The following is a 17,123-nucleotide window of genomic DNA, read 5'->3' as shown; positions in this document are numbered from 1 at the left end:
ACACACGAACACATGGCATTCATGTCACTCACAGATCATTCACATGGAGCACACATTATCCACATTGATAATACACAAAGTACACACACCACTAACCTAACACACACATACTCATACTTTCACGCAAAGGGCAGGCAGACGTTCAGCAAGCTATGACCCACATAGCTGTTTTCTCACTTCCTTGTCCACCTCTATCAGCAGCAATGGGCACTGAGGGCAATGGGCAAGGCTCTAACTCACGGGGCTCTACACTTTGGCTCCAAACGTTTTTTCACCTCCATATAATTCTAGGCCTACCCAAGAATCATCTTCATGCAATGGAAACCACTTAGGAGACCTACAGTACAGTCCTGGCAGCTCTGCTCCTGAGGACACTATTGCAGCATCCTAGGAAGACGGGCAAGGAGTAGACTACCAGCTCACTGCCATGTCATCACACTGATGTCCAGGACACTGAAGGAGTGGGAAGAAGAGGAGCTTAGGCATAGGAAGCTCAGAAGTCTTAACTGTAGATGGGTAAGCAATCTCCCACAACCTCATACCATCCCTTCATACCATCCCTTCTTACTGGGAGAGGGACTGTTTCCTGTCCCTTCAATTAGGTGCCTTCGAGGCCCACAGAACACTCTAAATCTAGATTTTGCTCTCCTGACTTTTGCTAAGGTTTTTTTTTTTTTTTTTTTTTTTTGGCTGCGTTGGGTCTTTGTTGCTGCGCATGGGCTTCCTCTAGTTGCAGCAAGCGGGGGCTACTCTTCATTGCAGTGTGTGGGCTTCTCATTGCAGTGCCTTCTCTTGCCATGGAGCATGGGCTCTAGGCATGTGGGCTTCAGTAGTTGCAGCATGCGGGCTCAGTAGTTGTGGCTCGTGGGCTCTAGAGCACAGGCTCAGTAGTTGTGGCACACGGACTTAGCTGCTCCATGGCAAGTGGGATCTTCCCGGACCAGGGCTTGAACCTGAGTCCCCTGAATTGGCAGGCGGATTCTTAACTACTGCGCCACCAGGGAAGTCCCTTGCTAAGGTTTTAACTGTTGTTTTTTCCTCTCCATCCTCCCTCCACCCCCATACCCCCCTTCTCCCCTACCATTGCTCTTCTTTTAGTCTCTGGCCATTATGAGTTCTGAAGCAGGGCCAGGTCCCCTTGGGAGCCCCTAATATGCCCGGCACTAGGCAGATGTACATGCAAGTCCAGTTCTGGCCATGGGACGGTACTTTAGGAAAACGGAAAAAAAACAGTCTTGTATCTGGCCCTGCTTCAGTTCCTCAAAGTGAAGATGACATTTCTGGTAAGCAGTTACAATTAGATTTTTAGAGCCCTGGGTTTTCAAATGATCACAAGCAGGATTAAGAAAGATAATTTAAAATGTTTAATTCTGCCTGATTAGCTGGTAATTGAGGTGATCTGCTGATGTGGAAGTAATGTAATAGAGTTAATATGCCCCCCGGCATGACAGATGTCTTGTGCCTTGTCGATCAGTCTCTTTAGCAATTACCTTGTCCTCTGGCCTTTTTTTCCTTTTTTAATAGTCAGTGAACTTCTTTTTGTCATCTTCATCCTTTCTGGCAGCCAGAGTCAGCAGACTTCGCACAGACATCATGCCCATTTATTGGTATCATTCTTAAGTTTTAGATGGCTATTTCAGGGCTTCCCTGGTGGCACAGTGGTTAAGAATCCGCCTGCCAATGCAGGGGACACGGGTTCGAGCCCTGGTCCGGTAAGATCCCACATGCCATGGAGCAACTAAGCCTGTGCACCACAACTACTGAGGCTGCGCTCTAGAGCCCACAAGCCACAACTACTGAGCCCGTGTGCCACAACTACTGAAGCCCGTGCGCCTAGAGCCCGTGCTCTGCAACAAGAGAAGCCACCGCAATGAGAAGCCCACGCACTGCAACAAAGAGTACCCCCGCTCGCCACAACTAGAGAAATCCCATGCGCAGCAACGAAGACCCAACGCAGCCAAAAAAAAAGAAAAAAGTTGGCTATTTCAGAGCCTCATTTGGATATGGATTTTCTTTATTCTATGATGCCAATTTCGGAGATGTCATTTACCCTCTGTAACTTTTCTTTTCTTTCTTTTTTTTCTGGCCTGGCCTTTCTATGACTCCAGGGAAAACAATCCTAGGATATGTTTTAAAATGGGAAACTGGGTAAAAGTGCCTATGTGACCCTTTGTAATCCAAAACTTCCTCCCCCAATCCTGCTCTGTCCCTAGGCAGTCACTGGCTTGCTTCTGTTCATTATAGACAAATTTGTGTTTCCTAGGTTTTTATATAAATGGAATCATGATATACGTACTCTTTATTGTCTGGCTCCTGCTCGGTGTAATTATTTTGAATTCATCTATTTTATTGCTGTATAAATAGTTAATTCCTTTTTTTTTTTTTAAAAACATCATGTTTTTTTAATGATTTTTTTTCCTCCATATTTTAAATTTATTTATTTATTTATTTATTTATTTATTTATTTTTGGTTGTGTTGGGTCTTCGTTTCTGTGAGCGCTTTCTCTAGTTGCGGCAAGTGGGGGCCACTCTTCATCGCGGTGCGCGGGCCTCTCACTATCGTGGCCTCTCTTGTTGTAGAGCACAGGCTCCAGACACGCAGGCTCAGTAGTTGTGGCTCACGGGCCTAGTTGCTCCGCGGCATGTGGGATCTTCCTAGACCAGGGCTCGAACCCGTGTCCCCTGCATTAGCAGGCAGACTCTCAACCACTGCACCACCAGGGAAGCCCAGTTAATTCCTTTTTATTGTTGAGTAGTGTTCCATTGTATGGACATAGCACAATTGTTTTACCCATTCACTTGGATGGACATTTAGGTTATTTTTTGTTTTACAAATTAACTATTTGTAAATATTACAAATAAAGATACTATGAACAGCTGTTAAAAAAATGGGAAACTGGGTAATTATTTTGTTTGCAAATCATTAAAAAAGAGCATTTGTATCTGAGATTGACTGTTTCCCTTGGCACATTCAGCGTGGCACTGAAGGACTATAAGGAATCCTGTAGATCTTCTAGTGCCCTGAGAACACTGGAGCTCGGTGAGGCTAAGTGACTGTAACACACATACTAGTTATTTTCCCAGAAGGAACTGGAACTCTTTCATTATTTCAGGAGGACCTGTTATTATATGCAAAGCACTGTATTAAGCATTGGGGTTGCCCAAAAAGAACTCTCTGAGCTGGACCTTGAGGATGGGTAGGAGTTTGCTAGGCAGGGAAAGAGTAGTGTTTTTTCTTTCCTTAAACTGGAGAACTAGTTTGGGAAGATTAAAAAAGAAGAATTACATTTTCCTTAGCCTCTCTAGTTAGTGGTTCAGACCCTTACTTAAAGAAGTTTAATGAAAAGATATTTTGGTTACAGACTCTAGGAGTGGTGCACCTCTTCTCCTTGATCATTCAAAGACAAGAATGAATGAAGTGATCTGTGCCTGAACCTTTGACATCTGGTCTGGCACCATCCTGCCACATTGCCAGCCATGCAATCCTGCTCCTTGCCCTGTACAGGAAGGTGCTGGAGTTGAATGGCAGTGGGACCTGGGTTTCTCTCCAGTAATGTACAGAGCCAAGATCATACCCACCCTGTGTGATGGTGAGTAGTGCAAGCTCCTGGTACGTGCTACCTGGTTATGCCACCGCACCACCCCGCCACCCCGCCCCGCAGATATCCAGGTAAAGTGAACATTTAGGCACACAGGGACCTACTAATGAGTGCTAAGATGTACTGAGTGCTTATATGAGCCAGGCACTGTTCTTAGACTACACGTGAGTTATTGCATTTAAGTGAGGCTGCACTGTACTGCACAAAGCAAGAGTGGAAGCGTCTGAAAATCTAGAGAAATGGAGCAACTTACAGAAGCCTATAGCATGACAAGTGGCAAGGAGTCAGTGCTGGAATGCCAAATAGAAGAGACTGGACGCTAGGCAGACTGCCACCAAATCAAGAGGGTGTGGTAAGGAGGACATGGATGTCAGGGTCAGGCAGACAGGCAGACAGACCTAGAATCAATTCCTGGCTCTGCCGACTTACCAGCTGGATGACTCTGGGCAGGTTGTTTACCTTTGGGGGTATAACTTCCTCCTCTCTAAAGTGGGCATTAGCCTGTCTTGCAGGGTTGTTCTGAGCGTGTGAGAAAATGCATAAAGAGTCCAGCACAATGCCTGGCCTAGAGTAGTGCCCTGCTTTTCATTATTAGCCAAAGGATCCTTATGTCCCCAAGAATCTGTAAGAATCAAGGAATTTCAGAGGTTGAAGACGACTCAGAGATCACCCACTCCAGAAACATCATGTTTGGATGCACAACCTGAGCCCCAAACATAATGAGTCATTTGCCCAAAACTGTCTGCTAGTTATTAGTTAAATCAGGATTAGAACCCAGGACATCATCTGCCCTTAGCCACCCGGACCAATGATTACAGTTGAACCATACGAAAAACTCTTGAGATATTTCACTAGAAAGGTGATTTAGGCTGATCCTGTTAGTTTGCCTAGGCTTATTTTCTCACAGAACAGCTGATTTTTCAGCATTCACTTTAGGTCACTTCTGAAGCATGCTGATTGGCTTTCTTGCATGTGTTAGTCTACTTGGGCCACCATAACAAAATACCACAGACTAGGTGGCTTAAACAACAGAAATGTACTCCTCACAGTTCTAGAGGCTAGAAGTCCAAGATCGAGGTGCTGGCAAGATAAGTTTCATTCTGAGGCCTCCTCTCCTGGCTTGCAGGAGGCCACCGCCTTGCTATGTGCTCCCATGAGCTTTCTGAATGCACATACAGAGAGACTGAGCTCTCTGCTGTCTCTTCTTATAAGGACACTAATCCTATTGGGATCAGGGCTTCACCCTTATAACCTCATTTCATCTTAATTACCTCCTTATAGGTCCTATCTCCAAATACAGTAACTTTGGGGGTTAGGGCTTCAACATATAACTTTTAGGGGGAGCACAATTCAGTCCAAGGGCTTGTGTTACGTATGTTCCTCCATCCCTCATGAGCCCTTCCATTCAGGTCTGTTTCAAATCAGAGGTATATGAACGACGAAGTACATGAACTATTAAGTACTTCAACATGAGGCATCTCCTATGGCCTGGCCCCTTTTATAGCTCCTCCAGGTCATTCATTAGCCAAAGACCAAGAAATGTGGCAAAGCCAAAGTCTAGATCATTCATTCTGTTATCAGTTTAGAGAATGAGGGTTGAAGAGTTAAACCGAGATATATAAACAGACTCATTCAGAAAGAAAACTTGAACATGAGTGAAGTTTCTCTGAAGATCTGCCGTGCATTTGAGTGATGAACAGAAACAGTGCAGCTTTGACATTTATTCTGATATTTCCAAAGGAAACTGTATAAAATAACATGTTTTTGAGGGAAATTTTTTCCTTAGAAAGATTAAGAAAAAAACTGTCAAAAGTGTGTAGTGAAATATCCAGATTTACAGAGGCTGAAGTGCTGTGGATCTGAAAGGCATGTGGATCTATTTCTTTGGCATCAGGACTCTATTCCATTCAGAGGTCATCCTAAGTCAAAGGGCTACTCAGCCTCCACATATAGAGATTTGGGAAAGCTTGAGAGGTTCTTTATGAGATCAAGAGTGAACAGTGGCTAATTCGGCTCCTTTGTGAAAATAATGCCCAGTTTGCCCTTTGAGAAAGGATATCACCTATCTTACTTGCTAGATATGGCTCCAAATAGTTTTTTGCTATGTCCCCAAATCATCTTTACTCCAAATTTCAAAGTAATACGTGAAAAATGCAAACAATTCAGAAGAATATGGAGCAGAACGTAGAGGTCCTCCTTTATAACACTTTCCTATCCCCCATCCTGTTCCCCTTCCCGTGAGTAATGGGAAAGTCTGGTGGTTTTGTTTGTTTGTTTTGGATTTTAAATTATACTTTTACTTACAGATAGCTAGAGTTATTTTATTTTATTTTTTTAGAGTTATTTTTAAATCAATGGCACCATACTATTATCATTTGACCTTCTCCTACTGATGATTATGTAGACCTGTCTAACCGATTTTTTGGTTATTACAAACAAAGCTGAAATAAACATTCTTGTACAAATATTGATATATGTGAACACTTCTGTAGGACAGATTCTTAGAAAGAGATATACTGGGTCAAAGGGAAAACATATTTTAAAAATTGGTATTGTCAAATTGCCTTCCAAAAACATTCTATGAATTTATACTCCCACCAGAATTATATGAGAGCATGTGTTTTTCCAATTTATTTGGACTTTGACATTATCAATCTTTATTTTTGTTGACCTGATGGGCAGTGAAGGCAATCTCACTGTTATTTTGATTTGCATATTCCTGATTTCTTGTAGGGTTAAACAGTGTTTCATTTCTTTATCTTTCGTATTTCTTCTTCAGTGAATTGCCTACTTACTTTATTCTAAAGAAATGTTTCATTTATTTTTGGGGATGTACAGCCTTCCTATAATGACACATATTAATCCTCTGCTGTTGCAAATATTCAAGTTTGCTGTTAACAGATATTCAAAAGTACAGATATTCAAAATTATGCATAGAAAAATCTAGGCGGATTTACACTAAAATGTTAATAGTGGTTACATCTAAGTGATAGGATCATGAATATCTGACTTTTATACCTTTCTGTGTTGTCTGCTCTTTTCTCCTCTTGAACACTAAGCATGTATTAATTTCATGAGTAGAAAGTAAAAGAAATAATAGAGTGATTGGTGGGGTAAAGGTGATGAAGGCTCTCAAAGCAATTCTAAAAGAGCATTTCCCAAGGTACTTTGAGTATTGGCAGTATCAATATATACTTAATTCTCCTAAGGTCAAAATTTGAAGGAAACAACAGTCACTTCTTGGATAATAAATTGATATGGAGATACAGTTAGTCTTATTATTTTATAGTTACCTCTTTAGCACCCAAGATTCTATCATTCTTTACCCACTGTATTTTATGGCCCAACCCTTTCTGAAGTATTGGCAATCAACAGTGAGGGGCACTCAAACATTTTGGCTATAACAGAAGCTTCTGGAGAGAAATGTGCAAAGTCTCTATTCAAGGACAAAATGGCTACTGAGCTACAAAGTCCCCTCAGCAACTCCACCAATTATTAACAAATGCAAGGAATGTACATGTTGATCAGAAAGAAGGAGGTGGGAGAAAGAAAGAATGGTTTGCTGGGGAACCACAGTTTAAGGAGCGTCACAAAGACTACCACTGGCAGTGCCGTGGGAGACCTGGTGAGTACTCAGTCCTCTCAGCAAGACTGTGGCTCAGCAGGAAACAGTGTCTGAGTTTGCCGGAGTTGAGAAACATCTCTTGAGAGCACCTAAATTCAATCGTTCTACTTACATCTGACAAAATTAGTTTGGCTTTCCAGTGGCCAGGCGGCTGGGGATGGGAAGAGGGTGTAGGCTGGGGGGAAGGTCACACCAAGATGGAAATAACGGCCCTTCAGATGTTGGATTTTCAAAGACTGAACTGTCATTCTGGATGGTACCTCAGAAGTGGATTAATGGGAGCCTATGCTTGTGAGCAGCCTGGATGGCAGAAGGCCAGACCCCAGGATGGGGGGGACACACCAAGGAGGAGTTACCTTGGAAAACTGTGGGTAATCCACCAGCCCCAGCAATCACCCCGCCCTCATGAGTGCTTCCACGCCAACGGTAACAGAAATGATCCCGCTTCCTACTGGTGCGGTCTCTAGTTTGCAGCTGCGTCTCCAGCCCCGAGTTGTCCCTTGGGGGCATCCATGCAGCTGGGCTGATGCTGCCTCATGCCTCACCAATAACCGTGAAGACTACAGGACTCAAATGCAATGGATAGGAAGAAAGAGGAATAAAAAATAGGGAAGGTGAGTCCCCCCTGCCCCTCGCCTTTGGTTACTCTCGCTTACTTACATATCCTGAATTATGATGATTTATTACAAAGTGAGTGATTCTTGAGAAGACAGATTTAGCTTAGGGGCTGAATTCTTGAAATTAAGAGTGTCAATGTAGATTTTAGGACTTAACCATTTACATGAGGAAATTTATAAATCGGGAATTTTACAGAGCTTATAGGCCAAGGATAATTAAGGTTACAATATATCACGCTATCACAGTAATCCTAAAGTGTCACCATGTTTATATGTGTGTAACTCTGACTATGGAGCGAATTATTCAGTGCAGTCATGGACACAAGAAGGCAAAGCCCCTGACCTTCAGGTTGGAAGGACTTGAGTGAGGACATGAGCGCCAGAGATGGGAAAAGAGACAAATCTGTCATGTCTTCCAAACTGAGCCAAGGACATCTGCAGCTACTGCCACCATCTCACTTTAGTACAAGGGGAAAAACAGATGTAAAAATAGAGGCGATACCTCCAACTATTAACACTGAGGCAAAACTGGATATAGCAGTCTGCAGAGGCACAGCGTAGAGCAGGCGATGGCTCCTGCTAGGGCAGGCTGTCTCCAGTGGACAACGTGCCAACTAACTAAAGAGGTTTCCGCCATCCATGCCAGTATGATTGGCAAATAAAAACTGGCTATATTTAGGTTGCACAGCAGGATTTTTTTGTTAAGGTGTAACATCATAAGGGATGAGGAGGAGGAGAAAAGCGAGAAGGTTACAAACTGCCCGAGAGCAAGTAATACCCTCCTGACAGGAAAGTGAAGGAGCCCATTTGTTCAGAAGAAAATGCCTCCCTGGGAGTTCCTCACCTCCCCAGGTGAATTAGCTCCTCTTTACCAGACTTATGAAGAAGCTGAACAGTTGTGTGCAGGACAGGCAAGAATTTTAATAATGAGTGCTGGATGAGAGGAGAAAGACAGCATGAAAAAGCTGAGGGAGACTCTACAGCCAGAAAATAACTACCCTTGTTTCCTGTGTCACCTCGGTTCCACTGGGGGGATGTTAAGCGTCCAGTCAGTAGATTCAGTACAGCAATTAAGTGGAAGATTCTTTATCGAAGGAGTATCCACTCATTAGTGAAGTGCTTTTTGTTGTTTTTGTTTGTCCTTTGTCTTCTCAATTGAGATATCATACACATGCCCTAAAATTCACCCTTAAAAAAGTGCACAATTCAGTGGTTCTGAGTATATCTACAAGGTTGTACAACCATCACCACTATCTAATTCTAGGACATTTTCATGACCCCAAAGAGCAACCCTGGGTACATCAGCAGTCACTTCTCATTCTACCCTCTCTCCAGCCTCTGCTAACTGTCAATTTACTTTCTGTTTTGATAGATTTACCTACGCTGGATATTTCATATAAATGGAAGCATACAATATGTGGCCTTTTATGTCCGACTTCTTTCACCTAGTATAATGTTTTGGATGTTCATCCATGCCGTATCATGTATCAGTATTCCTTTTTATGGCTGAATAATGTTCTATCATATGTATATACCACAATTTGTTTATCCATTTATCTGTTGATGAAAATTTGGTTTGTTTTCAATTTGGGGCTATTATGAATAATGCTGTGTGAACATTTCCGTATAAGGTTTTGTGTAACATATGTTTTTTTATTTCTCTTGGCTATATACCTGGAAGTAGAAGTGCTGAGTCTGTTGTAACTCTAAATTTAACTTTTTGAAGCACTTCCAGAGCATTTTCCGAAGTGGCTACACCATCTTACATTCCTATCAGCAGTGTTTGAGGGTTCTGATTTCTCCACATCCTAGTCAACAGTTGCTATTATCTGTTTTTGATTATAGCCATCCTAGTGGTGTGAAATGGTATCTCATTGTGTTTTGCCTTTAAAAAAAAAAATCCAAGCCATCTGTATTCATAGTTTAAAAAGACAAAGCTGAAAGTGTAAATGCCCCATCCCTCTCCACTCCTATTTCTATGAGGCAAATACTTTAAATTCTTTTACTGGTTTCTTCTGATTTTATCTTCTATTTCTGGTAGTATGCTTATACTGTTGTCTTTTAAAAAAATCTGTTTTAGATATTATCTCTTGAATTCCAACAATGGAAAATGAGCATTTAATTCTCTTATCTTCCCCTATGTGTACACAAATACACACTCACTTTATCTTTCCATTTTCACAGTATGATTATAATCTCTCTTTTTGGTTAAATCAATAATTGGCACTTACATTGTTATGACTATGCATTCATAGCCATGTGGTGTACAAAATTTATATTTACTTAATCATACCTTTTCCCCTTAGACTCCAGATGACCTAGAGGAAAAAATTTGCTGTTTTTTTTTTTCATTTCCTCAGTTTTCTACATATTAATTACTACTTCATCCTCAAATTCTACAAGAGCTAAAAATCTTTGTGCATATTCAAACACACGGGATATCTGGATATTCCACTATTTCTTTCTTTTTCCTTTTTTCGTTTTTGTTTCTGGGAGACGTTCCTTCCAGAGCCCGCCATGCTCCTGCTCTAATCTGAACTGACTGGGCACGGGCTTCCTGCATAGCTATTGTCCTGGAACTTTCCTTCATCGTCACTGACTTCTCTCTTAAGTTGCATCACCTGTTTCCTGGATCTCATATCTTCCTGTCTTAGTTTTATCCCAGTTTACAATAGCATATCTTCCAGTAGCTTCTTTATTCCTCTCTTCCTCCATTACCATCTTGTTTTTTGTTAAATATTTTCTAGTGTACCATTTTAATCGTCTTGTTTCTTTTAGGTGTTTTTTTTCTTTTTTTGGTTCTTTTCTTAGTGATTGCATTGGTGATTCCAATTAACACCTTAATCTAGTTTAGATTAATACTAACTTAATTTCAGTAGCATACAAAGTTGTTCATGGATGCTTTCATGCTACCACGGTAGAGCTGAGTAGCTGTAACAGAGCATGTATGCATATGGCCTGTAAAGCCTAAAACTTTACCATCTGGCCCTTTACAGAAAAAACCTGCTGACCCTGATCCAGCGTCCTGATCTTCCCGATCCCATTTTCTCTCTCCTGCCTCCAAGCATTAAGCAATCTATTCTCGCTGAACTCTCACTGTGTTTCACCTTTCCTGAAACCTAGAAATTAACTGCAAGTGCTAAGAAACCAAATGAAAGAGCACAAAACTGTATCAACAAAGTGTGAAAACCTCTTTGGTGCACATCGCTGTACATAAGATGCTCAAAGTTATAATCCGTCATGATCTGTGAAATCCAGTCCTTCAACATGAAATTTTTGAGGATTATTACTACTGATTCAAATTTGAACATTTCCAAGGCTAGTTTCTCCATCCTTTAATCCTCTGCCCAAGCAGTGCATTTCCACATGAGTGTTCTATGGTGGGCATGGGTGGTTTTACTCTGATCAGTATCTATTTCCCATCCTCTTATAAGAGCTCTTTGATTTTTATTTGACACTGGGGATGGGGACATGATGTGAGGCACAGTGTGAGTAGGGTGCTGCCAGGGACCACCACCTGGAGGGCACCTGTCTGAGCTCAAAGCCCACCAAAAGGCAAGCAGAGCTGACAGGGAGAGGGTGAGCAAGTGAGTCTTGATGACACGGTTTAGCTTCTGCATTCTGCTGTACCTTCGAACCTTCCACTTATGTGCACCAAATAAATCCCTTGTTCTGTGTAAGCCGTTTGAGTTGTGTTCCTGGTGCTTATGAGCAAAAGGAGTCGTGACTGACACAGACTTTGAAGGCAGAGGCTGAGCCACTTCTGGGCAGTCACAGAGGTCCAATAGCTTCATGAGGACCCTTTGTTTTATATTTAGCAAAAGAAGAACAAACTCTTCTGCTTTAGTTCAGGACCTGGAATAGTTTTAGTCTAATGCAGGATTGACTTCAGAACTAATAAGGAATCTCTCAAATTCAGGTTACTGTCCTTGACAAAACAGAAAAACTAATGGTTTCAGAAATAAGTAAATATGATGAGAATAACATCGCCAAGTATAGTTTATCCAATTCCTGATAAAGCACATTTTAAAAGGCAATCAGGGGCTTCCCTGGTGGTGCAGTGGTTAAGAATCTGCCTGCCAATGCAGGGAACACGGGTTAGAGCCCTGGGCCGGGAAGATCCCACATGCCATGGAGCAACTAAACCTGTGTGCCACAACTACTGAAGCCCATGCGCCTAGAGCCTGTGCTTCGCAACAAGAAAAGCCACCGCAGCAAGAAGCCCGCGCACTGCAGCGAAGAGTAGCCCCCGCTCGCCTCAACTAGGGTAAGCCTGCATGCAGCAACGGAGACCCAACGCAGCCAGAATAAATAAGTAAGTAAGTAAGTAAGTAAGTAACTTAAAAAAAAAAGACACACACACACACACACAAAGGCAATCAGGATGTAATTTCATGTAATAGAAGCATTCCTTGCACTTATCTATTTCAATGCATATTCTTAACTAAAACTTCATCAGATGCCCTTAGGCTTCTTTTTTTGATAAATGACCCACATTTTAAAGTCTTTTCTAAGCAAAGAAATAAACATTTTATAAATAATAATATGTCAGTTTCTTATAGGTAAAAACCCTAAAATTTTTATTCTTCCGCAACTCTAATTTCTTGTCCTTGACGTTTACTTACTTTTCTAGTCTAGGCCGTAAGCAAATAACTTTTATTTCCCCAGCTTTAGAGGAAGCCTGAGCCTTTTCCTAACTTGTTTCCTTTCCGTCGCTGCTCTGTAGCCGTGCCTTGTCCACTTAACCTGCTTGTCCTTAACACAGCACCTCACACAAGTGTCTCAGTTTTGAACCTCCAGCTCTGTTACTTCCTTGCATTAGGATCTAGAGCAAGTTTCTAAATCTGTAAAATGAGGATAATAATAGTACCTGCCTCATATGGTTGTTGTAAAGATTCAATGAGAGGTATGTGAAAGAGACACAGTAAGCACGTAGTAATGCTATTATTACTACAATATAATAACCAGTGGTCCTTGTGATTTCATTCCACACAAGAGGCTTGTAAGACCCGGCGATGTGTTTACTGTTTAAAATCTAGGCCCCATGAGGGCAGAGACTTTGTCTTGTTCATCACTATACATATGCACCTAATATATGACTGGCATATAATAGGTATTTAATAAATACTTATTTAATGAATGAATGAATGAATATAGGTAATATGGGTATAATTTTACTGATATTCCAATTTTATGGATGAGAAAACTGACTCAGAGAGGTTAAGTGACTTGTATAAAGTCCTACAGTGGGTTAGAAAAGGTTAAGATACAGTTCTCCTGCCTGATTGTCCTCTTCCCCCATATTACCTCTAAGGGCTTCTACCGCGTGATCCGAAAATTCAGGTGCAGTATCTTAGTTACTAAATGATGATTTTCAAGGGCCAAAAAGGATTCTGAAATTGAAAAACCTACCGTAGTATCCACAGCTTTGACATTCTCTGTGGGAATGTGTTTTGGGACAGGTTCTGTCTGTGACAGCATCACACATCCTTCAGCACCTAAGGTGATGATTACAACCCGGCAGCCCCTTTCCATGAGCACCAACGCAGCCTTCCCAGCATCCGAGGGGCTACTGACCTCAAGGCTGGTCAGAATCTCAGCCTGAAATACATACAAAAAGAAAAGAAACTGTGGTGAGAATAAGTAACTGGGTCTGCTTCTAGATTAGATCTGTTTTTCTAGGTGATGTCTCCCTTCTTTTTCATAACAACCAATGCAGTGGGGAACTTTGGTAGGTACTGGCTCAGGAAAATAAATAAAATAAAACAATAATAACAATGACAACAAAAAAGCTATAAAAGACATTCTTGAGACAACTGGGGAAATTTGAATGTGGCCTGAATATCAGATGACAGTATAGAATTACTGGTAATTTTCCTAGGTGTGATAATGGTATTGTGGTTCCTCTTAGGAGATGCAAGCTGAAGTATTTAGGGGTGAGGGATCATGCCTGCAACTTTCAAATAATTCAACCAAAACAAAAATAAATACACACAGGGGAGAGGGGAAGCCAGTGCAGCAAAATGTTAACAACTGTTTGGGTGGAGAGGATATGAGTATTCACTGTATTGCCCATTCAGCTTTTCCTTATTTGTGATGATTTTCATAATAAAGAGTTAGGAGGAACAAAGAGAGTTTTACAAAAGAAATAAGGGAAGTGGGGAGGGAGGAAAAGAAGAAAGGAAGGGGCCACTGCCAATGATTTTTGGTATAAATCATAGCCATACATTTCACACCTAAATTCTTTCAGGCTTCTCTTGGGCCATAATGCCTTGCATATTACTAGTTTGCAGACCACTCATTTCTTTTGTTTGTTTTGCTTGAGTAGATGGAAGCAGAGTAGGAGAGGCTCTGATATACAGCAGAAAAAAGCAACGTGCTGATGTTCAGAGACCTCCACTACTCACTAACTCTGGAAACTTCCCCAAGTCACGTAAAGTCTGTAAAATGTAGGGCTTGGACAGGATCAGTAGTTTCCTCCCAGAATATAAAAAATCCTCTGGATGAAGCAGGGGTGAGGGGCTGCAGCCCTGTTTCCTCATCCAGGGATCCTTTATGGCTCTGGGATTGGCAGTTGAAAACTCACTGGACTAGATGAATTATATGATACTTTTTGACTTAGAAAGTTTATAACCAAATTTTCTCTTTTCTCGATTACAGTTTAATCATATACTATCTCTTCCTAAGAATGGGTGTATCCCTTCCTTTGCTTGCCCTGAATGTGCCCAGACTAACCCTTCTTGGTGCCTGTAAATCATCCCACAGTGTCTGCTCATTCTTGGTGTCAGTCTTCCCAGGAGCATGTGTTTCATTAACTTGACCATGTAGCCCCCAGCCCCCCCTTACCATCTTTTCCATAGACCCTTTCTTTCAGTGTGTGTGGGTTATACTGTGAGGCCACTTTCTTTTTTCTTTTTATAAGTTTTGCATTGATCTTCATTACTGGGATATTTGTGTTGAGTTGGATAGTTTATATTCAGAAATATCGATTTCTTGTGGTTTTTAAAAACGTTTTAAACAGCTGTTCTTTAACGAAAAATCTTGAACATGAAAAATAATGCACAAACACCCATGTACCTACCACCCACCTTTAATACATTTTACTTTATTAGATTTTACTTTATTTGCTTCCAATATTTTTCTTTAAAGAAGTTAAATGATATCTTCCAGATATATTATTTAGCATTGTGCTTTTCACCTTAACATTTTAAAATTTGTGTTGATATATGTAGCTTTCTAAAAAAAACTGCACTGTATTCCATACTGCAGATATATGCTACAGTTTGAACAAAATCTGTTCTCTTTTTCATGGACACTTTGGTTTTTTCCATTTTCCCCTTTTACAGGCATGTACTCCTTTTTCCTCTGGCTATTTAAAAATATTTTTATCTTTATTCAACCCCTTGATGTTATGCAGTTCCACAAAAATGTATGTTAGTAGAAAGTTATATTTATTTATCTTATGTGGTACTTCTAACACACTTCTGATCTTTTGAGGGCTCATGCCTTTTCTCAGTTCTAGAAAACACCTTGCAGTGTTTCCTCTAACATAGCTTCTCTTCAGTTCCCTCCATTCTCTTCTTCCTTCATTCCAATTTGACACATGTTGAAGCCTCTCAAGCTGCTAACTTCCTCTTTAACAGTTAAAACTATTTTTCTTTCCGTGCTATTTTCTAGGTGAATTGAGTTTTCTACCTCCAGGTGAATTGATCAAGATTCACTTTCAGTTCACAAATTCTTCATTCCAGTCTGATGTTTATCTTTCTAATGAGTGCTTTAAAAATTTTTCAATGACTGTTTTTCATTTTCAGGACTTCTAATTGGTTGGTTTTCATATTCACAGACTGTTGCTTTGATTCTGTTTCTCTTTCACAATTTCTTCTCCTTTTTTAAAGAATGAGAATCTTAATCATACTTATATAAGTCTTTTTGCATTGTTTTATTATTTGCATTTCATCTTGGGCACATTTCTCTTCAGATTGTTGATTCTGCTGGATCTCTAGCATCAGTACATTTCTTCACCTGCAGGCTCACTCTGCTCGCAGTGAGTTGGAGAGTCTGCACATTTCACTCCCATCAGGTTTATCCCTGCCTTTCTAGTGGCTTTACAGCTGCAGCCACTAGGTCCCCAAGGGTCTCTAAACCAGAGCCAGGTGTTAGGTCGGCAACAGAGAGTTCCTGTTCTGGGGGTATTGGCACTAACTGCCAATCCAGTCGCTAAGTCATCAGTTGGCTTGGTTTTCTTCCTGATCAGAGGCAGTCTCTCTGTCCTCCTGTCTCTGCAGGTTGGGAGCTTTCTATATGTTGTAGCCTCAAGCAGCAGGCATAGCAGCTTTCTCCACTCTTTTTCCTTAGCAGGGAAGCCTTAGCCCAGCACCTCTGGTTTCTAGCCTGGGCACTGCTCCAGTCTCCCATGAGTGGCACACTTTCAGTGCCCATTACCCATTGGAGGCAAACTTCCACACACCTATGCCAGCTTCTGGGACTGGAGTACAGCACACCCAAGGCTGAATCTCTGTGATTTTGTTCCATTTCTGATCTGTGGAGTTATTTATCTTGTTTTTGAGCTTGTGAGTATATTTTCATTGTCTCTTTTTGTATTTATATATCAATGGTTTGTGTGTGGCACAGAGGGAATATCTTAAAGCATGAATTTACACTGTTATCATGATTAGAAGTCATCTATGAGAATGTTAAGCTTTAAAAATTTTTCTTTTTTCTATTAAGTTTTTAAAATTAATTTTTATTGGAGTATAGTTGATTCACAATGCTGTGTCAGTTTCTGCTGTACAGCAAAGTGAATCAGCCACACATATACATATATACACTATTTTTAGATTCTATTCCCATATAGGTCATCACAGAGTATTGAATAGAGTTCCCTTTGAGATCAATTTCCTTAACGACCAGAGTTCATTCATTTATTTGTTCATTCAATAAGCATTTACTAGGTGCCAACTATGTGCCGAGTACAATATAACAGATGATAATTTCCAAAGATAACTATCAATATATATCACATCATACATGCTCTTTTCACACTGTGACAATGACAATCTTCTATTGAGAGGTGGGGTACCAGGGTGGACTTTCCTATGTCAATCAATAGAATGGGCCAGAAGAGATGCTGTGTGACTTCCAAAGCTAAGTCATAAAAGCCACCATGTCTTCTGCCAGGCTCTTGCGCTCTCTCTCCCTCACCCTTTCTCAGGAGACTGGATCTTTTTGGAACCCAGCTTCCATATTGTGAGGAAGCCCAGGCCACAAGGAGAAGCCATGTGT

The 17,123-nt window shown here is 41.1% G+C and overlaps 1 protein-coding gene across 6 annotated transcripts in view; it reads right to left on the bottom strand.

The window, feature by feature from the left end:
- RBKS (ribokinase) overlaps positions 1-17,123 on the bottom strand; it is an 85,616-nt gene that overhangs the window by 21,198 nt on the left and 47,295 nt on the right. For all 6 annotated transcript variants that reach the window (XM_059943686.1, XM_059943687.1, XM_059943682.1 and 3 more), the window contains one exon: positions 13,254-13,442. In XM_059943686.1, coding sequence (XP_059799669.1) covers positions 13,254-13,442 — 189 coding nt within the window. The remainder of the gene's footprint in view (positions 1-13,253; positions 13,443-17,123) is intronic.

Source organism: Balaenoptera ricei, chromosome 13, assembly GCF_028023285.1.
Source record: "Balaenoptera ricei isolate mBalRic1 chromosome 13, mBalRic1.hap2, whole genome shotgun sequence".
Taxonomy (NCBI): domain Eukaryota; kingdom Metazoa; phylum Chordata; class Mammalia; order Artiodactyla; family Balaenopteridae; genus Balaenoptera; species Balaenoptera ricei.
Note: the sequence above shows the minus strand (reverse complement) of the source record. Positions and strands in the feature narration are given on the sequence as shown.